The sequence below is a fragment of the Bufo bufo genome, chromosome 3 (genome assembly GCF_905171765.1).
Source record: "Bufo bufo chromosome 3, aBufBuf1.1, whole genome shotgun sequence".
Taxonomy (NCBI): Eukaryota; Metazoa; Chordata; class Amphibia; order Anura; family Bufonidae; genus Bufo; species Bufo bufo.
Genome location: NC_053391.1, coordinates 105999541 through 106017203, shown reverse-complemented (window position 1 = coordinate 106017203; position 17663 = coordinate 105999541). Strand labels below are relative to the sequence as shown.

The window sequence follows — 17663 nt, the reverse complement described above, 5'->3', positions numbered from 1 at the left end:
CTAATAACACACAAAGAATTAAATGTTACCATGTTTTTATTGAACACACCATGTAAACATTCACAGTGCAGGTGGAAAAAGTATGTGAACTCCTAGACTAATTACATCTCCAAGAGCTAATTGGAGTGAGGTGTCAGCCAACTGGAGTACAAGGGCCCTGCCCTATAAAAACACACACCAGTTCTGGGTTTGCTTTTCACAAGAAGCATTGCCTGATGTGAATGATGCCTCGCACAAAAGAGCTCTCAGAAGACCAACGATTAAGAATTCTTGACTTGCATAAAGCTGGAAAGGGTTATAAGAGTATCTCCAAAAGCCTTGCTGTTCATCAGTCCACGGTAAGACAAATTGTCTATAAATAGAGAAAGTTCAGCACTGCTGCTACTCTCCCTAAGAGTGTCCGTCCTGTAAAGATGACTGCAAGAGCACAGCGCAGACTGCTTAATGAGGTGAAGAAGAATCCTAGAGTGTCAGCTAAAGACTTACAAAAGTCTCTGAAATATGTCAACATCCCTGTTAGCAAATCTGCGATACGTAAAACACTAAACAAGAATGGATTTCATGGGAGGATACCACAGAGGAAGCCACTGCTGTCCAAAAAAAACATTGCTGCATGTTTACAGTTTGCACAAGAGCACCTGGATGTTCCACAGCAGTACTGGCAAAATATTCTGTGGACAGATGAAACCAAAGTTGAGTTGTTTGAAAGAAACACACAACACTATGTGTGGAGAAAAAGAGGCACAGCACACCAACATTAAAACCTCATCCCAACTGTGAAGTATGGTGGTGGGGGCATCATGGTTTGGGGCTGCTTTGCTGCGTCAGGTCCTGGACTGATTGCTATCATCGAAGGAAAATTGAATTCCCAAGTTTATCAAGACATTTTGCAGGAGAACTTAAGGCCATCTGTCCACCAGCTGAAGCTCAACAGAAGATGGGTGTTGCAACAGGACAACGACCCAAAGCATAGAAGTAAATAAACAACAGAATGGCTTAAACAGAAGAAAATACGCCTTCTGAAGTGGCCCAGTCAGAGTCCTGACCTCAACCCGATTGAGATGCTATGGCATGACCTCAAGAAAGCGATTCACACCAGACATCCCAAGAATATTGCTGAACTGAAACAGTTCTGTAAAGAGGAATGGTCAAGAATTACTCCTGACCGTTGTGCACGTCTGATCTGCAACTAGAGGAAACGTTTGGTTGAAGTTATTGCTGCCAAAGGAGGTTCAACCAGTTATTAAATCCAAGGGTTCACATACTTTTTCCACCTGCACTGTGAATGTTTACATGGTGTGTTCAATAAAAACATGGTAACATTTAATTCTTTGTGTGTTATTAGTTTAAGCAGACTGTGATTGTACAGTCGTGGCCAAAAGTTTTGAGAATTACATAAATATTGGAAATTGGAAAAGTTGCTGCTTAAGTTTTTATAATAGCAATTTGCATATACTCCAGAATGTTATGAAGAGTGATCAGATGAATTGCATAGTCCTTCTTTGCCATGAAAATTAACTTAATCCCAAAAAAACCTTTCCACTGCATTTCATTGCTGTCATTAAAGGACCTGCTGAGATCATTTCAGTAATCGTCTTGTTAACTCAGGTGAGAATGTTGACGAGCACAAGGCTGGAGATCATTATGTCAGGCTGATTGGGTTAAAATGGCAGACTTGACATGTTAAAAGGAGGGTGATGCTTGAAATCATTGTTCTTCCATTGTTAACCATGGTGACCTGCAAAGAAACGCGTGCAGCCATCATTGCGTTGCATAAAAATGGCTTCACAGGCAAGGATATTGTGGCTACTAAGATTGCACCTCAATCAACAATTTATAGGATCATCAAGAACTTCAAGGAAAGAGGTTCAATTCTTGTTAAGAAGGCTTCAGGGCGTCCAAGAAAGTCCAGCAAGCGCCAGGATCGTCTCCTAAAGAGGATTCAGCTGCGGGATCGGAGTGCCACCAGTGCAGAGCTTGCTCAGGAATGGCAGCAGGCAGGTGTGAGCGCATCTGCACGCACAGTGAGGCGAAGACTTTTGGAAGATGGCCTGGTGTCAAGAAGGCCAGCAAAGAAGCCACTTCTCTCCAAAAAAAAAATCAGGGACAGATTCATCTTCTGCAGAAAGTATGGTGAATGGACTGCTGAGGACTGGGGCAAAGTCATATTCTCCGATGAAGCCTCTTTACGATTGTTTGGGGCATCTGGAAAAAGGCTTGTCCGGAGAAGAAAAGGTGAGCGCTACCATCAGTCCTGTGTCATGCCAACAGTAAAGCATCCTGAGACCATTCATGTGTGGGGTTGCTTCTCATCCAAGGGAGTGGGCTTACTCACAATTTTGGCCAAAAACACAGCCATGAATAAAGAATGGTACCAAAACACCCTCCAACAGCAACTTCTTCCAACAATCCAACAACAGTTTGGTGAAGAACAATGCATTTTCCAGCACGATGGAGCACCGTGCCATAAGGCAAAAGTGATAACTAAGTGGCTCGGGGACCAAAACGTTGACATTTTGGGTCCATGGCCTGGAAACGCCCCAGATCTTAATCCCATTGAGAACTTGTGGTCAATCCTCAAGAGGCGGGTGGACAAACAAAAACCCACTAATTCTGACAAACTCCAAGAAGTGATTATGAAAGAATGGGTTGCTATCAGTCAGGAATTGGCCCAGAAGTTGATTGAGAGCATGCCCAGTCGAATTGCAGAGGTCCTGAAAAAGAAGGGCCAACACTGCAAATACTGACTCTTTGCATAAATGTCATGTAATTGTCGATAAAAGCCTTTGAAACGTATGAAGTGCGTGTAATTATATTTCACTGCATCACAGAAACAACTGAAACAAAGATCTAAAAGCAGTTTAGCAGCAAACTTTGTAAAAACGAATATTTGTGTCATTCTCAAAACTTTTGGCCACGACTGTACATTGTGACTTAGATGAAGATCAGATCACATTTTAAGACCAATTTGTGCAGAAATCCATATAATTCCAAAGGGTTCACATACTTTTTCTTGCAATTGTACAAGTAAATATACAGGAAAGAATGTTTCCTAACAATTTTTCCTCTAAAATCGTGTTTATCTTAGGTTTGGTGAGTATTATTGTCAGTCTATAAAAGTGGCGTACTACTCGGACAACATTGTTCCCATCAGCGACCTGGGAGTCCAAGATGCATCGAGACATCCTCCCCATGCTGTTCCCGAACCATTTCGGTGGTGTTTCCATCAATTTCTGACTTTTTCCTATGAACCAGGCACCCTTCCCTCTTCAGAGCAGGGGGTGTCTGATTTAATGCTCGGGTTCTCCCACTGACTTCCATTATTCTCGGGTGCTCGGTAGAGCACCCGAGCATCCCGATGTGTTTGGCCAGAGCACCCGAACTCTTTGGTGCTCGATCAACACTGTTGGTTACTATAATAATAACATTTCAATGACAAGCTATTTTGCAAGGACCCTATTCTGGGGTGCTGCATCTGCTCCTTGGTCAGATTATCATTAGAGATGAGCAGTGGTAACAAATAGTCTGTTTTAAAACACACTGCATTGTCACTTTTTTTGTTGTTGCTAAAAAGCAGTCCAAAAATTATCACTTTTGGGTGGCAGATGCCTTCTTCTCTGTGTTCCAATCTGTAAAATGGTGGCTGTAATTTTGAGAGATTTGTGCGGATGAATATAAAAACAGAGAAAAGAAAGACATAGACAATACAAACAAAGACACATCAGGAGGAGGGGATGAGGGGAGGGTGGGGGGTTACATAATACCCTTAGGCACATCTCAGTGTTGTCTATTAGCCCAATAGTTGTCCCAAACATCCCAAATGGCATGGAACAAATCTACTTTACCCTGAAACATAGCAGTCGTATATTCCAGGGTCCGGACCTCTGTCACCTTAGCATATAGGTCAGAGATTTTAGGGGGGTCAGATCACTTCCAGAAGCGGGCTATAACGGGCTGCAGTCAGTACTTGTATTAACAGTTTAAGTGAGTGTTTCCTTAAAAGAGCGCTGACTCTTTTAAAATGTGGTGTAGCGTTCCCCTAGTTGTCCCACATCTCCAACAAACCTCTGTGACTGCAGGATTCAATCTATGGAGAAGATCAGGAGTATGATACCAGTACATTAAGATCCTCTACTGGTTCTTTTGACAGAGAACTGACATTGAAGACTTTGCGGCTCTTCTTCATATGAGTCTCCACAGCACGTCTAGTAAAGATCTCCCCAAGTATTCCTCCCATCGGGCCATATAAGAGTGTCTTTGAATTCGTTCCGGGGAGGGGGTCATCAGAATGGAGTAGATCTCAGATATTAACCCCTTCATATGTACCCTCTTCTACAAAGATGTTCAAATGTCAGTGGGAGAGAGACATTGGACCCTGAGAAGATAGATTGGGCAAGGTGTCTGACCTGAACATATAAATAATTGGTCGAAGAGGGAAGGCTATAATTGCTCTGAACAGCTGAGAAAAGTAATAGGTCCCTAGTGAATGGGTCTACAATGTCTGCATAGCAAAAGACACCACGTTGAAACCATAGTCTCGTTGCTGAAGAGGTGAGACTCGCTGGGAGTAGTGGTTGATATAGAAAAGAAGTCATGGAAGAGTGGTGGGAGATCAAAGGGAATCTATTACTACAGGTACTCCATATGGATTTAGTGCAGGCCATGGGTCCCAAAAGTTCCCTTGACGATGACGCACTGTAGGGGCTAGTCCATAGCAAAGAATTAGGGTGTATGGGAGCCAGCCAGAGTCTCTCTATCTGCATCTAGATGGAATAAGGTTGCAGAGATGCCCAAGCTGAAATGCAACCTAACTGGGCTGCCCAGTAATACTTGATCAGGTCGGGTACTCCCAGACCACACTGAGTCCTGCCAGTTAGGAGTACAGACCTAGGGATCCTATGGCATCTCTCAACCCATATAAATTGAAGGAGCTGTGATTGAACAAATCTCTAAGAGTAACCGGGATGGGTAAGGTCTCAAAAAGGTATAGGATCTTGGGTAAAATTGTCATCTTTACCACTGCAATGCAACCTAGAAAGGATTTTGGGAGTGTTAGTATCGTAAGGAATCCAAGTATCGTAAGGAATCCTCCTTCCAATGGAAAGGGAAGTTTGCCCAGAGGGAGCACAGGGTCGCCTGTGGTATATTGAGGGGAAGGGCCTCAGTTTTATGGATGTTGACCTTATACCCCGACAGTCGTCCAAACTCTTGTAATATGAAGTGGAGATTCGGGAGAGAGATATGAAGTTTAGTGAGGGTGAGGAAGACATCGTCCGCATATAGTGACAGATTAAACTCTTTATCTCTGACCATAATATCCTTAACATCTGGGCAAGCCCTGATTTTAGCCGCTAGGGGTTCAATACACAATGCAAATAATAAGGGGGATAAGGAACATCCCTGTCTTGTCCTATTGGCTATGTGTATGGATTGAGACTCAACGTGCAGAAGCTTGATTGTCGCCATGGCGGAGGACTATAAGTCCCAGATGGCCTCAACAAAAGCGCCAAAGAGACCATATACCTTCAAGGTCGCAAGAATAAACGGCCAGCTTAGGCGGTCAAACACTTTTTCAGCATCAAAACTGAGAAGCAATGCCTCTTTCCCCAAGCGATCAATCACCTCCAGCAAGTCAATGTTTCGCCGTGTATTATCACTGCCCTGTCGACATGGGACAAAACCTATTTGATCTTTATGGATCAATAAGGGGAGAAAAGCATTCAGACGAGATGCCAATATTTTAGTAAAAATCTCAAGATCCGAATTGATTAATGCGATAGGCCTATAGTTTTGACAGTCGAGGGAGTCTTTTCCAGGTTTCGGGATTAACGTAAGATACGATTGAGACATTGCAGTGGGCACCGCATCACCTGATAGAAAGCGATTATAGAGATTTATCATGTGGGGGATCAGTTCAGTTTTAAAGATCTTGTTGTATTTATAGGAAAAGCCTTCGGGGCCTGGGGACTTGGCCTCCAGCAAGTGTTCAATTGCCACCCCAACCTCGTCCACAGTTACAGGGCCATTAAGGGCATTAATGTCTGTGGTCGACAGGGTGGCGAGGTTACAGGAGGCCAAGTATGTCTGCAATAAGCATTCTCTAGTCCCTTCATTTGTGGGAGGGTCACTAGGCAAATTATAGAGGGCAGTATAGTAGGTCGAGAATCGCTCAGCAATTTCCTTGGGATCGTAGTGGACCGTCCCATCTGCTCCCTTAACTGCACAAGGGCCTGATTGTGGAGGGCGATTTCTTAGTTGCTTGCCTAACAACATATTAAGCTTATTCCCCCATAAGCAATACCGTTGTCGAGTGTATAACAATAGTTTATCGACCCTACCCATTGCTATCCTGTGCAGGTGGGCTCGGGTGTCAACTATGTGTTTAAGCGTGCGACGGTTAGGATGAGTAGACATTGCCTCCTCCAAGTTGTGCAAGCGGGATTTCAGGGATCGTACCATAGCTATTGAGTCCTTTTTTAATCTTGTGCCCAGGGCGATATAATGCCCTCTCATTACCGCCTTATGGGCCTCCCACAGGGAACGTACATCCCTCACCGACCCCTCATTAAGCTCAAAGTAAGACTTAAGATGACCACGCAGTTCTTCCTGTAACAATGGTCTCTTAAGAAGGGTGTCATTAAGACGCCAATGGCATTGGCGGGCATGTCCCGAGCCAAGGTCAATTCTGACCATTACAAGGGCATGGTCGGACCAAGTATCTTGACCCATAGTAGCTCCTTTCAGCACACGGAGGGTGGAGATGGTTCCAAAAAAAGAAATCAGGTATGGGTACCATGGAGAGCAGAGTAGAAGGAAAATAAACTGTCAGTGGGGTGAATAATTTGCCAAAGGTCATATAAGGAGTATCGCCTGATTAATTTGGGAAAATCCCTAGTTAATCGCTGCTGCAATGGGTTCAAGGGCTTTCCTGCTAGGGCCAATCAGTCCTTAGAGTCTGAAAAAAATAATGTTAAAGTCTCCTCCCATAGGGCCAGTGGGTCAGAGAATCTGAAAGCCTTACGGAACACCCTGCTAAGGAAATTAATCTGAGATGTGTTCGGGGCATATAGATTACAAAGCGTGATTGACTGACCTGCAAGTTTTCCCTGTGGATGTAATATTGCAGAATCTATTCTGATGAGACACTGGGTTGATATGAGAATTACAATTCCCACCTTCCTGCGAGAATGGGTGGCCTAGTATGCAGTAGGATATAAGTAAGTTGCAGAACGAAAGGAGGAATTTTCGTCAAAATGGGTTTCTTGGTGAAACACTATGTCCGCCCTGAGGGATTTCAACTCCAAAAGCAAAAGTCTCCTCTTGGCATTGGAGTTGAGTCCCTTTACATTTAGGGTTACGCATTGCACCATGGTGGTGTATGAGGGAGTGGAATGCAGGAAGAATGTAGCTCACCAGTATTCACAAGATGTAACTCTGCCTGTCCCTCGATTGGTAGCTAAATAACCTCAAGCTGGGTAAGTTCTCGCCCAGCGCCGGGACCAGGAGTTGGAGATGTGTTGTCCCGAGAGTGTGGTGCAACTAGAAAGGAGGATGGAAACAAAAGGGAGGGGCAGACAACGCAAGACAGGACAAAACGCAAAAACATATCGTTAGCAATGAATGGTGGTTCCCAGGGATGTATATCCCGGCTAGAGACAATAATCTGAGCCTCTACTGGGGTCGCTGTGTCAGAGGTCAACTGACAGAGGCTCCTTACGGAGCAAATACCGACTATCGAGACCTTCTAAGGTAAACCAGTGCTCGGGTAGGCCCGCACCACAAAAAAGAAAACAAGATAACATTAAAGGATTAACCAGACCCAAGGCAGCGGTGGGACAGTGGGTTCGATCTCCCAGTCCGCCATTGCAGGTACAGGAAGTCCTAACATCTCACAGAAAGGGTGAAGATCTGAAAAGGAGCGAAGGGTTGCTGTCTTTCCCTGTTGACGCACTGACAAGGCAATGGAAATCCCCATCGATATGCTATTTGACCGTCTTTTTTGCAGGGTAAGCCAGGAGAGGTCAGGAAAAAGCTGAACTGGGGCTCCGTCAAATTCAAAATTGCGTAGAGCCCAGGCCTTTGCCATAATGGCTTCTTTGAGAAAGTAATTATGGACACTGCAGATTATGTCCCTGGGACGAGCAGCGGTGCCCTTGGGTTTGAGCGCACTGTGGACTCTGTCCAATTTAATCTTATGCGAGGGCGGCTCTCCAAGAATCATATCAAAAATAGCCTCCAAAGTGACAAAAAGGTCCTCATCTCCAGTTGCCTTCGGGAGACCCCGGACTCTAATATTATTTCTACGACCCCTGTTGTCAAGGTCCTCCACGTGCCGACCCATTTCCCTAAGAGCCGCCGTTTGAGATGTTACAGACTCATGAAGGGCTGAGATGTACTGTCTGGTGTCATCATGGGCATTTTCAAGTGAGTCCATACGGTCGACAATATGCTTAATGTCGGTGCGGATGGCGGCGATCTCCGCTCTGCAGGCCCCCTTAACTTCAGATACAGTATGAGCATCCAAAAGTCCTCTTTCGTAGGGAACTGGCTGAGGTATACTTCCCAGGAATGCGGAGGATCAGGAGCAGCAGGGGAGGATATGGCAGCCAGCGAAGGAGGGCTTGGTGAGCTAGCCCAGGTGTCTGTGGGGAATGGAGATCTTCTGAGGTCAATGGCAAGGGCAGATGTGGTACCCTCAGGAGGGGCAGACCAGGGGTCCCCAGAAAGGGCCATATGTGATCTCCTAGGGGAGCCTGAGTAGGCTGAGATCCGTGGGGTGGGTGAGGGCACAGTACCTGAGTCCTCCGTACTTTGCTTTTCACTGCCCTCCAGGGCCTCCATGTTGTCTCCTGGGTGCTTGGAGGTAGGAACTCTCTTGCAGCTGGGGAGAGCTCTAGTCCAGTTCTCTGAAGCACAGGGTCCCCTGATATTGTGGCCACCTCTAAGATGGAAGATGGCTGGCCCTCCCGCGGGTCCTCCCACGCTCCCGCTCGAGCGTTATGCCGGGGTGGTGGGAGGGAGCAATGGCAGGAGGCTCCCTGCTGAGTGGAGTGCCGCGCAAGGTGAGCCGTCCTTGTCCAGCACTCCTCCAGCGTTCTGGGTGGTGAGGGAGATCGGGGAGGAGGAGAGGACCTCAGGGGAGCTGTTTTATTCCCCATGCGGCCGGAGATTCAGGTGTTGCTAGCCAAAGTGTGGTGGTGCAGGTGGGAGCCAAGCGCTCAAGCGGCCATCTTAGTTGGCGTCCGGACACGCCCACCACACAGTAGTTATGTCCTGTTAGTGCCCCCACTCAGTATTTATGTTCCCTTAGTGCCCTCACACAGTAGTAGTGCTGCCCATGTGGTGGTATAAAATAAAAACATTAGTACCCACCTAGTCCTGTTCCCCCAAAGAATGGAGCACATCTTGCTCTCCCCAGCAGGTGCGATGCAGTGACATAATTGCGCCTTCTGAACTGACACCGCTCACAGGCCAGGAATTAAACTTCGGCCCATGTGCTTGTCTACTCAGCCCAGCAGGCGCGATGATGTCCCTGCTGGGGAGAGCACAGGCCGGTGATTGAGGCCCAGGCTATAATGGATTACAGACATCCATTACGTCCCAGGCCCCGTAGCAGCCACCTGGACCAGCTTGTTCTGTACATTTCTATCTGCTGACAAATGTCTGTGTGCTCAGTTAGATAGCAATGGATGTCTATTGTATTCTATTGCATCCTCTGAGATAGGTGTTGTCTGGCAATTACTAATTAGTAATCTTAAGGTGTCCTTACACCTCCAAAGCTGGCGACTGAATGTTCGGTTGACAGGTATCTCTCCGACTCTCCCATGCACATACATGGTCAGTTCAGTGGAGTCTATATGTATTTTCAATAGGGAGAGAGGAGAAAACTTCTGCCAGACACCTCTTTGGAGGCTTATCTTACCACTTGACCATTTTCTCCACTGATAGATGAGTCCAGTTGAGTGAGGAGCACCACATACACATTATACTGCTGGCTTACCGAAAATGGCAGGTTTGTCAGACAACACACTAATGTGTATGGGGACCTTTATGTTTGGAGTGTATATAATTTCCGTTGGAGGATAGTGCTGCATGCTGTGGGGTCAGTGGGGTCCATTGGGTGCCTGTGCTATCTGTTATACAGTGGATCCATTTGTAAAAAAAAATCCATGATGCAGATGTGAACAGAGTCTTCAATGTTGGATGTATTATCTAAACTTACACGCATTGTAATGCATGACCTACAGCAACAATGTATATGTAGAGCAACTAGAGAGGAACTAGTGGTTGTCTTATGAGTCAGTAGGACACATGCATTCTTTCTGTGTGTACAGATCATATTTATCATTCTATGTGCGAAGGTCTATAAACAGTTGTCAAGTATTTTCATGTGCTCTGTACAGGAGATCTGTGTCCTAGGGTGAAGGATTTAACATGGATCAATGTGTTGAGATGTAAATGGAATGAAAAAGTGAGTAAGTATGACCATAGCCCTCCCTCTCATGAACGCCGATCTTTATTTAGCTCAAGAATGTATTATCATTAACTCCCCAGGTCACTGGTAATGTCCTTGACCCACTCATTATGCTACATTCCACCTCTCGGGAAGGATTGGAGAGCTTCGCTGTACAGACTGTCGGACTCAGGCATTGGGCTGCTGATCCTGTACTTCTAATACGAATGACCTAATGCAGCAAACAATAGAAATGTGTCAGGAAGTCCTAGGCTATTGGAGAACTCACTTTTTCCAGAGTCTGAATCTGGAGATTGTTTTGCTCAGTTTATAGCCTATACTAGGGCACCACCCTTCCAAGCCCTGCATGTCCTGGAACATTTTCTGTGCCCGGTGACACTTCCATCTTCCTCTTTCCTCTTCATTCCTGTTATTCGTTTGAACTCCGAGGCCTTGTTGTTGTGGCTCTTTTACTGGGCAACTCCCTTATTTTCTTTTACAGGTGCTTGCTAAAATAAAAAAAATATCAAGTTTTCCCCCATCAGTCTGCACTTAATAGCCCATAATAACAAAGTGAAAACAAATCTTGCATTGACATAAGTATTCAGACCCTTTACTCAGGACTTAGTTGAAACACCTTTGGCAGTGATTACAGCCTCCAATCTTCTTGGGTATGATGTCACAAGGTTTGCACACCTGGATTTTGGGATTTTCTGCCCTTCTTCTGCAGATCCTTTCATGCTGTGTCAGGTTGAATGGGGACCATCGGTGTACAGCCATTTTCAGGACTCTCTAGAGATGTTTGACTGGGGTCAAGACAGGGCTTTGGTTTGGCTACTCAAGGACATTAACAAAATTGTCTCTAAACCACTCCTGTGTTGTCTTGGCTGTGTGCTTAGGGTTATTGTCTTGTTGCAAGGTGAACTTTCAGCCCAGTCTGAGGTCCAGAGCACACTGGATCAGATTTTCAATCACAATATCTTTGTACTTTCCTCCATTCAGCTTTCCTTCAACCATGATCAATCTCCCTGTCACGGCTACTGAAAAACACCCACACCTCGTGATACTGCCACCACCATGCTTGACTGTAGTGATGGTATTGGACAGGTGATGAGCATCAGACATTATGCTTAGAATTGAGGCAAAAAAGTTCAATCTTTGTTTCTTCAGACCAGAGAATCTTGTTCATTGTTTTCTTGTTTCAGTCTGAGAATTCTTTAGGTGCTTTTTTTTTGTTGCAAACTCCTGGCTTTTATTTGTTTTCTTTTACTGAGGAGAGGCTTCTTTCTGGTCACTGTGCCATAAAGTCCAGATTGGTGGAGTTCTGCAGTGATGGTTGATGTCTATGTTTCTGCCATTTGCACACAGGATCTTTGGCGCTCAGCCAGAGTGGCCATTGGGTACCTCTCTTAACAAGGCCCTTCTTCACCGATTACTTAGTTTGGCGGGACAGCCAGCTCTAGGAAGAGTCCTGGTTGTTTCAAACACCCTTGCATTTAAGAATTATGGAGGCCAATGTGCTCAGAAATATTTTGTACCCTTCTTGTCTCTGGGCACTACAGGCAGTTCTTTCCTCCTTGTGGCTTGCTTTTTCTCTGATACGCATTGTCAGAAGTGAGACCTTATATAGAAGGGGCTGTGTCTTTCTAAATCATGTTCAATCAACTGAATTTACCAGTTGACTCCAAGCAAGGTGTAGAAACATCTCAAAGATGATCAAGAGAAATGGGAGGCCCCCAGAGATAAATTTCAAAGTGTCATAGTAAAGGGTCTGAATACTTATGTCCATGAGAAATTTAAATTTTTCCTTTTTAATAAATTTACTAAAAATTTCAAGATTCTGTTTTTACTTTCTCATTATGGGATATTGACTTCAGATTGTTGGGGCACAGTGCCGTAATATAGCAAAAGGTGAAAAAAGTTAAAGGGTCTGAACAGGGGCGTAGCTAAAGGCTCATGGGCCCTGGTGCAAGATTTCAGCAGGGATGCACATAGCCTTCATGCTGCCTGATGCAAAAATTTAAATGGCATCCCTGTCCCCCATGCCAGATTCTTGACCTAACCCCTTCCCTCCAGCCAGAGGGGTAACTTGACCAGCATGCACTTTCTTTAATACCAGTGTTTACTTATGTGGCACAAGGGTCTTTGGGCTTCCTCAGGCTCCTTGGCCTGGTCGCAACTGCTGCCTCTGAACCCCCTATAGCTACGCCCCTGGGTTTGAAGAAGTTTCCGAATGCGTTGTATATATGCCATTCTAGTGACATTGCTATGGTGACCCCCACCAGTTTTTGCTTACTTTCCGTAAATGGTGATGTGCTGTACATCCACCTAAACGCTGCAGCTAATCACTGTTGAGGCCAGTCATTGGCTGCATTAATCACAGGTATGTACAACATAGAATATAAAGTCTAATAGGTCGGCACTGCTGGTTATGAAGTTTGTGGTGCTCGCATCCTAGGATTGGCATCCCATAAAGCAAGAACAGTAAGGATCGGCACTCACGATGTGGTATGCACAACATGTCACGAGTGAAAGAAACGTAAGCAAAGACTGGTAGGGACCAGGGTAGCATTGGTGCTGGATTTGACAGGTTATGGTTGGTAATGTTATTTTTTCAGCATTTCTTGCAGGTACTTTCATTTATCAGGCCCTTGGACAAACCACTTTGGGTATTCTGTTAAGGCTCTGTAGAGCATAGTTACACACGAGGCATGTCTTTATTAAACCTTTTTAATTAACCCCTTCAGGATCACGCCAATTTTTCATTTTGTCATTTTCATTTTTTTCTCCTCTCTTTCCAAGAGCCATAAATGTTTTACTTTTCCATTCACATAGCTGTACGAGGGCCTGTTTTTGGGAAGACAAGAAATCTGTTTAAATGCCACCTTTTGATTTACTATAACTTGATTTGAAAAATACATTGAGCACTAAAATTTTACCAATTTATGTAATTTGTATTTCATTTTGTTCTGTTTCACTATTTAAAAAAAAAAATAATAATTCTTTTTGTATTACCATATTCTGACACCCATGATTTTTTGTATATTTCCATCTACAGAAATATGTAACGGCAGTTAATAATAGCAGGCCTGAGAAGGCCCTAGGCTGCTATATCAACCATTTGACCAGTTGGCACCCTGCAATTTTGCGGGGCTGACAATAGGAGGACAGAGGGACCCTCCTCCCTCTGTCTAACCACTGAGATGTAGCAGTCACTATCGACCACAGAATCTCAGAGGTTTAATTGGCCGGGAACAGAGGTATCTCCAATCCCAGCCGCAGCAGGTGGGTGTCAGCTGTATTACAACCACCATGTATGGAGCATGCTCAGCTCATAGGCCAGCTTCATACACTCCTTGTGTACCATGGACCTACAGTTACATCCAGGTGTGCAAAGGTACTGTCAATAATTCATCCAGCCAAACCACTGTGCATTGCTGGTGCAGGGATGGACACTTTTATCTGACTCTATACCAACTATTGGTTGGCTTATTTTAAGACAGGTTTTTTATGTCAGAAATGTGATGGAATTTTGGTGCTAAACGGTTTATATTAAATAGCGCCCCTTTCCCCACTAAGCTCTGCCCCTTTTTCGATAAGTACCTTCTCAAGCAAGTTGAAAAAAAGTGTAGAAACCGTAGTTGTGCCAAAATTATTCACAGCAAGTTTCTCTTGCATTGTACCATGATATTACTGAAGAAGGTTGGCTCTGATTGCACATATTTTACTGTTAATTTGAAGGCATGTAAAAGAGGATGATGCAGCACTCCCATATCAGTAAAAAAATGCACCTCTTCTGCCTTAGCCAACAAAAAAGTGTCACTTATCTTCAACGCCTGCCTAAATGACGCTTAGAAATCACGCACTTTGAATTGGTGAAGTCTTTGATACTGAATAGTCAATGATCATAGCTCAAATACCTTTGGCACTGCTCAGAGATTTCTGTTACGGAGAATCTAACAACATTCTAAGCAAACTGATACAGATGGCCCTTTGCTCAGAATAATTTGAATGATCACATTGAGATTAGAAGTGAATGTTTCTTCAATTTATCTACAAGTCTCTAAATATCCTCTGCTTAATAATATTTCATTTTTCGTTTAGACAGGACGCGTGGATAAGAATCATCCCACAGTCAGCGGTCACACAGCACCAGTACTGGATATAGATTGGTGCCCCCACAACGATAATGTCATTGCCAGTGCATCAGATGACACTACGATCATGGTAAGTGGCAGGGCAGTTTCTAGGGAAATTTATCAACAGGGCGAACATCAAAAAAGCGCCCCCCCCCCCCCCCCCCGCCCGATTGTGGGCGGATCTCTGCCGTATCTCATTGTAGTTGATGGGGGCGGCGGGCATTCAGTCTGTAGTGCCGGATCCAGTGAATTCCGGCAGGCTGTTCTCTGCTGGAACAGACTGCCAGAATCACTAACGCAGCTGTGAAAGTAGCCTAATACAGGTCCACATACCTCTTACATCCAGTGTGATGTCTCCTTTGATGTAGATGTTCTCTTTCTTTATCTTCTCCATTCAGACCAGACCGCCATGATGATTTATTTCAGCCATCTCTTCTCTCTGCAGAGTTTGACAGACATCTTAGTTTCCTACTTTTCCATCCTCCTCCCACCTTCTCAACATCCCATCATGCACCCCCAAAACTATACTGCATAAACTGATAAACCCCCTGAAAATACTAGTTACACACAGATAGCGCCCCCTTCAATAATTATTGGAACACAATGCTCTAAAAAATAACTGCACCCAGCAAATAGTGTCCCTGACACTAATAGTGTAACCATAATGTCCCCCAAAAACAACTGTGCTAAGCTGATACTGTGCCAGGGTGCCCCCACAGTAATAGTGCTCCCAAAAATCCCAACAATAGTGATAATTCTGTGCCAGAGTGCACTTAGTAGTAATAGTGTTCCTACATTGCCCCCAACAGTAATTGTGTCCCAGAAGTACAGTAATTATGCTCCCATAGTCCCCCAGTTGTAATAAAGCCCACCATAATGCCCCTGGTAGTAATAATTATATTTATAGTGTGCGCCAGTGCAAAAAAAGCCCCGTTGTGTGTCAGTAAAAAAAGACAAAAAAAAACAAAACACCTTAGTGCCCCCAGTAGAGCCAATGTCCCCAGAATGCCCTCATGTGTTCCAATGACCCATACTGTGTGCCACTAGAAAAAACACTTAGTGCCCCCATTTGAGCTTAGGTGCCCATAGTGCCCCTATAATTTGTGACAGTATAAAATACTCTTATATAGTGCCTCCAGAAGATGCCCCATAGTGCTCCTCCCCTGTCCCCATAGTGTCCTTCATAATGTGCCAGTATAAAATGCCCCTATAGACTGCCCCACATAGATTGTGCTTCCCCTCTTCTCCATAGTGCCCCACCATATTGTGCCAGTATATAGGGCCCCCAGTAGATGCACCCCCTCTTCTCCATAGTGCCCCCCATATTGTGCCAGTATATAGGGCCCCCAGTAGATGCATCCCCTCTTCTCCATATTGCCCCCCCATATTGTGCCAGCATATAGGGCCTCCAGTAGATGCGTCCCCTCTTCTCCATAGTGCCCCCATATTGTGCCAGTATATAGGGCCCCATAGTGCTTCCTCTCTTCTCCATAGTGCCCCCATATTGTGCCAGTATATAGGGCCCCATAGTGCTTTCCCTCTTCTCCATAGTGCCCCCTCCATATTGTGCCAGCATATAGAGCCCCCATAGTGCTTCCTCTCTTCTCCATAGTGCCCCCCATATTGTGCCAGCATATATGGCCCCCAGTAGATGCGTCTCCTCTTCTCCATAGTGCCCCCCATATTGTGCCAGTATATAGGGCCCCCATAGTGCTTTCCCTCTTCTCCATAGTGCCCCCCATATTGTGTCATTATATAGGGCCCCCATAGTGCCCCTCCATATTTTGCCAGTGTATAGGGCCCCCATAGTGCCCCTCCATATTTTGCCAGTGTATAGGGCCCCCATAGTGCCCCTCCATATTGTGCCAGTATATAGGGCCTCCACCCCCCTTCTTGCCATACTGTACTATAAATAATAAAAACAATAAACACATATATAAAAAGTAGCAGTTGATAAATCTGATGTGCACCTAGTTAACATAGCTAACATCACCCACTTTTCCTCCCAAGAGCGGCGGGAAAACATGAAAAGTTGCACAATTTTGTGCAAGAGCTATAGCCTATTTGAATAGTAATTTATGCAATCCCGTTAACACTATTAATGGAAATTTGTCTACTTGTCAGCAACCACGACAGACTATTTCTTCAAACTGCACTCGTTTAGTGTATTAACGTTGAATTGATATACTTGATACAAGCAATGGTGGAAGATTTTCTGGAATGAGGTGTGCTCTGCACACTATTACCTTAGGCCTTATGCATCTAGTTATTTATGGACCTTGCAGCCATGTGCCCTGCTCTGAAGTCTGAATCCCACACTGTGATACAGCAGTTCTAATTATACCTCACTCACTAGAAGGAGATGGGGACAGGCAAGCGGTTGATCAGATGCCAAAAACAGAGGCCAGCTCGTGACGAGAGGCAGGGGATTCCAGTAAGCTGTTATTCAGACATTACCACATGGTGATTTTTATTTTTCAAGATTCAGGAAGAACGGCGTCTCCTTTTGAGTTCATGATGAAAATGACTATGGGATGAGAGCCAGTGGAATACAATCCTTCTAATCCTCAAGTCCACCCTGATTTTTACTGCATTTTTATGTGCCACAAATAACAAGAGGACACTGCTGGGTGGGGCAGACAACACGTCGGAAAGTTGTGTGGTTTAATTGAGAGTGTTTTATACATGTGATAATAAAGCAGGGTTCAGCACTCCAGCTGCTGTGAAACTACAACCCCCAGCATGCTCACTTACTTGGCGGATACTGACTTTATTTGCTTCTCTGCCATAGACTCCAGTGATGTTACCATAAGCCCATTAACTACTCTAATTATTGTAAATATATCAATATTCATTTGCCACTCATTTGGATCATCCCGTTTAGAAGAAACGTTGCCAAGGCCCATAAGTGCCCCACTCAGTAGCTACAAAAACTGATAGGAAACATTGGGTGACATCCCCACCTATCGGACATTTATGGCATACACTATGGTCCAACCAAATTTCGTTCCTCTTTGCTGCCATCATCCTTGGTTTCTAGATATTTTATAATCCTCAACACAATCTTTAAA

The 17663-nt window shown here is 44.8% G+C and overlaps 1 protein-coding gene across 2 annotated transcripts in view; it reads left to right on the top strand.

The window, feature by feature from the left end:
• CORO6 (coronin 6) overlaps positions 1-17663 on the top strand; it is a 149595-nt gene that overhangs the window by 90898 nt on the left and 41034 nt on the right. For both annotated transcript variants that reach the window (XM_040423451.1, XM_040423449.1), the window contains exon 3: positions 14558-14680. In XM_040423451.1, the coding sequence (XP_040279385.1) occupies positions 14558-14680 (123 nt within the window). The remainder of the gene's footprint in view (positions 1-14557; positions 14681-17663) is intronic.